Here is a 7,766-nt window from a genome sequence, read left to right as displayed (position 1 = left end):
ATGGCAAAGAAAGGCATCAATTACAACATTTAAACAAACGTGATTATTAGTAATGAGCTCGTGAGTCACCTGGACAGTGGTTTGACCCGCGGCCAGTCATGTGACAATGTGTGCATTTTTTGCTATGTACAGGTCTATGTCTTTTGAATTAAAGTGCGCAGTGAACTCTGTTGCCTTGAAGCTTATGCTGGCGCCATTCATGTCATATTCGCTCCCGGCTGTTGTCGCCTGCAGAACGGGTCACGTGACGTCCAGAGCTCTGCAGCACTGTTGTAGTGAACGGCAGGCATCACAGGATTAAAGCATCTCTGGCTGCGAGCAGCAGCACTTGAAGTAGACCATGATCTCCTGGAGAGAGTGAATGAGTGTGTTAGAGAGATGACATTTAGATATTGATTACACCTGTGATTTTTGTTGAACAAAATAATAAAAATAAACGATTGCCTGTCTTTTTTTGTAACTGTGTAGACAGGAAGTTTAGTTTTTTGTGTCTATGGAAAATTTTGTCAGAAGCAAAAGGTATTCATGTTAAATAATTATGTTATTATATTATGTATACATTGTGTTGTTATAATAGTAATGGGTTGATATTTTATGCATACAATATGGATATAATTTGTTATAGTAAAGAAGACAAATGTAGATCTCTTTGACTGCCATCATGCATACTGCACCATATTTTATTTATTTAAATGCATTTATTTCTGTATGGTGTTTCTTGATCATCTTTACAAAATTACATTTTGAAAATACATTTCTCATTCATTTAAATCTCGTTTGTAGTTATTTTCCACCTTTGAAATAAATGAGTAAACACGCATGGAAACCTGCTGCGATTCTTCTTTATACTTTTGTCTTCATGCTTTTTTTTTCATTATTCAATTCATTATGCTTTGATTTACTATTTATTTACGACTACATATCTCGGTTATTATGTTAAATAAAAGATAAAATATAGAAAAGAAAAGGGTCTCCGCCTTTCGAGGACCCCTGTGAGACTAAGAGGTGTAATGCCAAAACAATCCACCGAGTGGCACCCATGCTCAATTATAACTTTTATCTTTTAACTTTTAACTTTTATTTATCCCGTTATAATTGTTATAATTATAACAATTATAACGGGAGAAGCGAATATTCACCAGAAGAGACGGACAGCAGCTCGTAAGTGTTGCGATACTTAGTCATAGATCTGTTGTTTAAATTATTTACTTGCTGTTGGGAAGGAATACTTTCGTTTCCCTTCTATTTCTATTCTGCATTTTCGTTGAGGTTTCGTTGTTTGATTGCACTTTCTGTTAATTATAATAATTTGCACCTCGGCTAAGAAGGAACCTGGATCATTTTCAGTGCTCCTTGCAAGCGAAGTGTTAGTTTCGTCTTGAGTTATTTGCACAAGGCTATTGGCTGGGCCAATCAGAAGCCGCCACAGCTGTTTTCACGGTAGTGTGTTAGGCTGTATTTATCAGAGGTCCGGCGCTGGCGGAAGCATCAGCGGGCGTTCAGCCTCCTCGTGTGAAGACAGGCGAGGGTAAAGACCATCGACTTTTCCTGCGCGAATTTAACCGAGCAACGACACGGCGACACACTTAAGTATCTTTTCTTTTTTCCCCCTTCCCTTACACACTCTCCGTTTCCATCCTCTTTCCTGCCACCTCTATCATGTGTTTCCAAACTATTCCGGTTCTCTCTCAACCACGCTCTAACGTCCCACGCAGACGGCAACGTAATCCTGCTAACCTGCGCCTTATCTCTACCTCCTTCACTACACCTCTTTCCTTCTCTGTGGGTCTCTGGAATTGTCAGTCAGCTGTCAACAAAGCTGACTTCATTTCTGCTTTTTCTTTAAAATCCACGCTCAGCATCTTGGGCTTGACTGAGACCTGGATTCATCCAGAAGACTCAGCAACCCCAGCTGCTCTCTCTACTAATCTCTCTTTCTCTCACACCCCCGGCAAGTTGGCGGGGTGGAGGCACTGGTCTGCTCATTTCTAACAATTGGAAATACTCAACCCGCTCTTCCCTATGCAATTACAACTCATTTGAATCTCATGCCATTACTGTATCAGCTCCGATAAAACTCCAGATCGTGGTCATTTACCGTCCCCCTAGCCAAATTCTAGCCACCTTCCTAGAGGAGCTGGACGGGCTGCTGTCCTCTTTCGTGGAGGATGGCACTCCACTCCTAGTCTTTGGTGATTTCAACATTCACCTAGACAAGCCTTATGCTACAGACTTCCATGCACTCCTAGCTTCGTTTGATCTCAAACGCCTTACCACTACTAGCACGCACAAATCAGGCAACCAACTTGACTTAATTTACACGCAATTGTACTGCAGATAACATTCTGGTACAACCGCTACATACTTCGGACCATTTCTTCATTACATTTACATTACACTTTGCTTCTCCTGTGCCACCAACCCCCCTACCAGTTACTTTTAGACGAAACCTGCGCTCCCTTTCTCCTTCCCATCTTTCCTCTGTGGTATCCTCCTCTTCCTTCACCCACCCATTTCTCATCTCTGGATGTAAACGCAGCTACTGAGACTTTATGCTCTACCTTAACCTCTTGTCTAGACGACATTTGTCCTCTCTCCTCTAGGCCCGCACGGGCTGCTCCTTCCAACCCCTGGTTATCCGAGGTTCTTCGTGAACATCGGACTACACTCAGAGCGGCAGAGAAAATGGCGCAAATCAAACGATCTGTCGGACCTCAGTAGGTACCAGTCTATGCTCACATCCTTCTCTGCTAAAGTCCACACTGCCAAATCCTCACATTTCAACAAGATCGACAGCGCTCCAGACATGCGTAATCTCTTCAGAACATTTAATTCCCTCCTCTGTCCCCTCCACCTCCTCCCTCCACCTCTATTACAGCTGATGACTTTGCCACTTTCTTTACAGACAAAACTAGATCAATCAGTGGTCAGTTTTCACCTCCACGCACACAGGACCCTCACCCTACCACATCCACTGCTAAAACTCCCATCTTTTCTTTCTGTCCACTCACTGAAGCTGAAGTATCCAAGCTTCTCCTCTCCAACCATCCTACAACATGTCCTCTTGACCCAATCCCCTCACACCTTCTCCAAGCAATCTCACCCACACTCTTACCTGCACTCACACACATCATCAACACATCCCTACTCACAGGTAACTTCCCCATTGCGTTCAAGCAGGCTCGGGTAACCCCACTGCTCAAAAAACCTACATTAAACACTTCTCTTATAGAAAACTACAGACCTGTCTCTCTCCTTCCGTTCATAGCGAAAACACTTGAACGAGTTGTCTTCAACCAAGTCTCACTGTTTCTTTCACAGAGCGACAAACTGGATGCTAAACAGTCAGGTTTCAGGAGTGGCCATTCAACTGAGACTGCGCTTCTCTCGGTCACTGAAGCCCTGCAATTGCAAAGCCCATTCCAAATCATCAGTCCTCATTCTGCTGGACCTATCTGCCGCTTTTGACACTGTCAATCATCAGATACTCCTGTCCACCCTCTCATCACTGGGCATCTCTGGCATTCCACTTCGCTGGTTTGAATCCTATCTCACTGGTAGGTCTTTCAGGGTGGCCTGGGAGGTGAGGTATCCAAAGCACATACACTGGTCACTGGGGTTCCTCAGGGATCAGTTCTTGGACCCTCCTCTTCTCCACATACACTACATCACTGGGTCCCATCATACAGGCACATGGATTCTCATACCATTGCTACGCTGATGACACACAGCTCTACCTCTCTTTTCAACCAGATGATCCAACGGTAACTGCAAGGATCTCAGGTTGCCTGGCGGACATCTCGGCATGGATGAAAGAACATCACCTGCAGCTCAACCTGGCAAAGACTGAGCTTCTTGTCCTCCCTGCCACTCCGACTCTACAGCATGACTTCACGATCCAGTTAGGTTCATCAACAATAACCCCATCAACTTCGGTCAGAAATCTTGGTGTAATCTTTGATGATCAGCTGACCTTCAAAGACCACATTACAAAAACTGCTCGATCTTGCAGGTTTGCACTATATAACATCAGAAAGATCAGGCCCTTTCTGACAGAGCATGCTGCACAACTTCTTGTCCAGGCCCTTGTCATTTCTAGGCTGGACTATTGCAATGCTCTTCTGGCTGGACTTCCGTCTAATACAGTCAAACCTCTACAAATGATTCAGAATGCAGCGGCACGACTGGTCTTCAACGAGCCCAAAAGAGCCCATGTTACACCTCTCTTTATCTCCTGCACTGGCTACCAATCACGGCTCGCATCAAGTTCAAGACACTGATGCTTGCATATAGAACAACCACTGGCTCAGCACCCGTTTACTTGCACTCTCTATTAACAAACTACATCCCTCCAGAAATCTGAGATCTGCTAGTGAGCGGCCTCGTGATACCATCACAGAGGCGCAAAATCACTCTCTAGATCATTCTCATTCACCATTCCTGGCTGGTGGAACGATCTTCCCACCTCTATCCGGAATGCTGGATCCCTGTCAATCTTCAAGCAACAACTGAAAACTCATCTCTTTCGACAGCACTTGACTTCATCCTAAACTTAAAAAAAAAAAAAAAAAAATTATCTTTACTTATTCCTTCCTTTGGTAGTTTGTATTTATTTGAACAATGTCTGAGACTTGGTGTTGCAAGCACTTCGTATGTCTGATTGCCTCTTCAAGATTAATCGCTCGATGTATTCCCCAATTGTAAGTCGCTTTGGATAAAAGCGTCTGCTAAATGACTAAATGTAAATGTAAATGTAAATGTAAATATATAGCAAGTATAAACAATTAACTTCAACAATTGAATATAACATTGGATGACATTATAAATACAGAAATAATATAGGAAGACAATAAAGAAAAAAAAATAAAGAAAAATAATAAATATATAAAACAAAGAAGTACAGAGGTAGTAAATAAAACACGTAACATGCAGCAGATTATTATACAGTTTCACAAATTTGACACTTTTTTTGGTATTAATATTTTTTAGTGTTATAATTTGGTAGTGAAAGTCAAAAAGAAAATTATGTAATTTTGGGGATGTTGAAGAAAATTTACATTTATGAATATAATATTTTCCCAACAAAATAAATATATTTCCTATATATTCTGTGTTATGTTTACAATGAGAAAAATAGCAAAATATATCACACATAGTTAAATCAATGTCTACATACAGAAAATAATTTTGACACTTTGAAAAAAAGATGATCAATAGACTCAATACTGACATTACAGAAATTATTCAGATGAGGATTACCAAATTTGGATGTAATCTCATTAGTGGGGTATATATTATGCAAATTCTTTAAATATATTTCTTTAACTTTATTGGGGACACAGAATTTATATGGTAAGAGCCATGCTCCCCCCCCCCCAATTAATCTTATCAAAGAATTCAAAAAAAAAAAAAAAAAAAATTCCCCTTGGAGTAATTATTTTCCTCGACTGAAACACATTTCTTATAATTTTATTACTACATTTTGGGTCTTAAATACACTTTTCATCAACCAAAAAAGTCAGCTCCCTTTCTACAATCACTTCAAACGATAGACAACATTTCATTAAGTGAACAACACCATTAGTTATAGCTTTAACTATCGTAAGAAATTCCTTATAAACAACAGGAAAATTGTATTTAAACATGAAATCACAATCTAGTATATCGCTAAGATAAATAATATAATTTAATTAGTCTCTTAATTATCTCATTAAGTTTAACTCTTTGAGGTCTTGGGATTTGACTCGAGACTCGTTTGTGTCTTGAAAGGAAAGACTTGGTTCCTCCTCTGGTGAAATCAGCTGCTGAATAAACACATGGCAGGACTTTTACTTTCTGACCCCTGGACTTTCCACCTCTGTCTGTAATATATCTGCTTGTGTTACACTCTTTGGCCAGCAGGTGGTATTGTGAGCGGTGTTCATTTCATTGTTTCGTCTGGGCTGAGCATGTGTCCTCATGAGTCTGCTGGCTGGGTTACAAAACTAGTAGAGCAACAGGAAAAAAATAAAAATAACAACACTTACATTCTACATGCATCTCTCACACTGCACAGAATAGAGAAACGTGACTCAGGAAAATGTGAATTTTGCAAAAGTTACGAGTCATGAAAGTCATTTTTCTTACAATATCTGACAGCAACAGATGAAGATAAGATGATATAGTTTAGTCCTCAATTCAGTTTATCAGTTACTCCTAAACTCCTTAAAATAAAGAAGGGGTTTCTGGTCTAGGTACGACTAATAGATACATGTGCTCACATATGAATTTGCTTGATTTTAGTTTTTTTATTTATATGACTCTTTGAAATAGTTATGTTTTTAACTTATAGCCAGATTATTATTGCTTTCTTTGCTTCTCACATTACTAAGAAAATAACTGCATGGACACTGCTGATATATTCCACTCGTATCCTGAAGGAGGAGCAAGTGATGAGGAGCTCGACAGAGAAAGTGAAACTATTACAGCAGGATCTGTTTTGTCAGACGAGGAAGTAAACTACATTAAGAGAGAAACACACGGTGAGTATCACGATTTCTCAATCATCTTTGATAGTCAAAATCAGTCCTGACTGGTTTAAAGTGAAGTACAACAGCAGTATCAGATATTTTGAAAGTAGTTTAAAAGACATTAGGAGATAAAACACAGAGTCTGTAAATCATCAGATTCCAGCTTTACTTTCAGTTTAACACAGTGCTTGTCTGAATTTATGCAGTTTGTGAATAATTTGATTCTGTGTAAATAATGTCAGGATGAAACTGTTTTTCATGTGTGCAGGTCATTACTGAGGACTGACTGTTGAGACAGAGCTGGATTTGAGAAAATTATTACTGAGATGATTAATAACTCACTCTGAGGATCAACATCTGTATCTGCTTTTAGATGAAACCATGGCCTCCAGAATGAATCTCTCTGAAGAACATCACACACAGATAAAGACAGTCAAGAGGTGAGAGAACGTGAAATATTTCATTTTAATGTTCAGAAACAATAAATGCATACTACAATATTATTTTAATTTATAGTCAGATTCAGGGGGATGAATCAGGTTTAGCTGAACACATCGATGTGTCTGTGAGGAAACATCCTTCAGATCTCTGCAGAGAGGAAGACTCTTCTGTTGAGTCCAGGTGAGATATTATGAGTGTCATATATACTGTAGGTGAGGTGTGTTATTGTCAGCAGTGTCTCTGTTGCTGCTGGATGTTTCTGTGTCTGTCTGTATCTATATGTGTGTATCGGTCTATTTTATTCTGTAATACATGAATGAAAAGGGCACATGGGGCAGATTTATTTTATTTGTAGAAAGAGAATACTTTAATCTTTTAACTCTCGAGTCACAACAGACTCCTCACTGAAAAAAAAAAAAAAAATATATATATATATATCGGTTGCACATATTTATATGTTCTCTCAACATAATTTATCTCCGTTTATGTTGCCTAACTTATGTTTGTCAAATAAACATGATTTTTTTCATGATTTTTTTTGCTTTTTATATCAGAGTACCTCACGTTGATTTAACATGATGTTTGTTTAAATGAAAGCTTTATGCACTATATGCAGTGGTGATTCAATTAATTAAACAAAACTATGATAAAATCTATGATAAAACCAGATAAAAATTAATAACAGATCAAAAAAGCTTTGGTCAACTATAAGCTGTTTTTTTTTTAAATAAATAAAAGCATCTTAGCAACCTTAATATTGTACATTATTAAAAGCAATAAGCAAAAACATTTCTTGGAAAAAAGTATTTTTTTTTC

At 39.0% G+C, this 7,766-nt stretch overlaps 1 protein-coding gene and 1 pseudogene across 2 annotated transcripts in view; one reads left to right on the top strand and one right to left on the bottom strand.

Annotated features, from left to right (window-relative positions):
• Positions 1 to 7,766, bottom strand: part of LOC131529977 (NACHT, LRR and PYD domains-containing protein 12-like) — a 274,625-nt pseudogene that overhangs the window by 167,729 nt on the left and 99,130 nt on the right.
• Positions 1 to 7,766, top strand: part of LOC131529982 (NLR family CARD domain-containing protein 3-like) — a 257,033-nt gene that overhangs the window by 235,887 nt on the left and 13,380 nt on the right. The window contains exons 1-3 of one of the 2 annotated variants that reach the window (XM_058760041.1): positions 6,346 to 6,521; positions 6,883 to 6,949; positions 7,026 to 7,130. The exons of the other annotated variant lie outside the window; for it this stretch is intronic. Coding sequence (XP_058616024.1) covers positions 6,383 to 6,521; positions 6,883 to 6,949; positions 7,026 to 7,130 — 311 coding nt within the window. The 5' untranslated portion in view covers positions 6,346 to 6,382. Of the gene's footprint in view, positions 1 to 6,345; positions 6,522 to 6,882; positions 6,950 to 7,025; positions 7,131 to 7,766 lie in introns of those variants that run through there. 2 annotated transcript variants of the gene reach the window in all.

Source organism: Onychostoma macrolepis, chromosome 22, assembly GCF_012432095.1.
Source record: "Onychostoma macrolepis isolate SWU-2019 chromosome 22, ASM1243209v1, whole genome shotgun sequence".
NCBI lineage: Eukaryota > Metazoa > Chordata > Actinopteri > Cypriniformes > Cyprinidae > Onychostoma > Onychostoma macrolepis.
The sequence above is the reverse complement of the archived record's forward strand: the minus strand, read 5'-3'. Positions and strand labels throughout refer to the sequence as shown.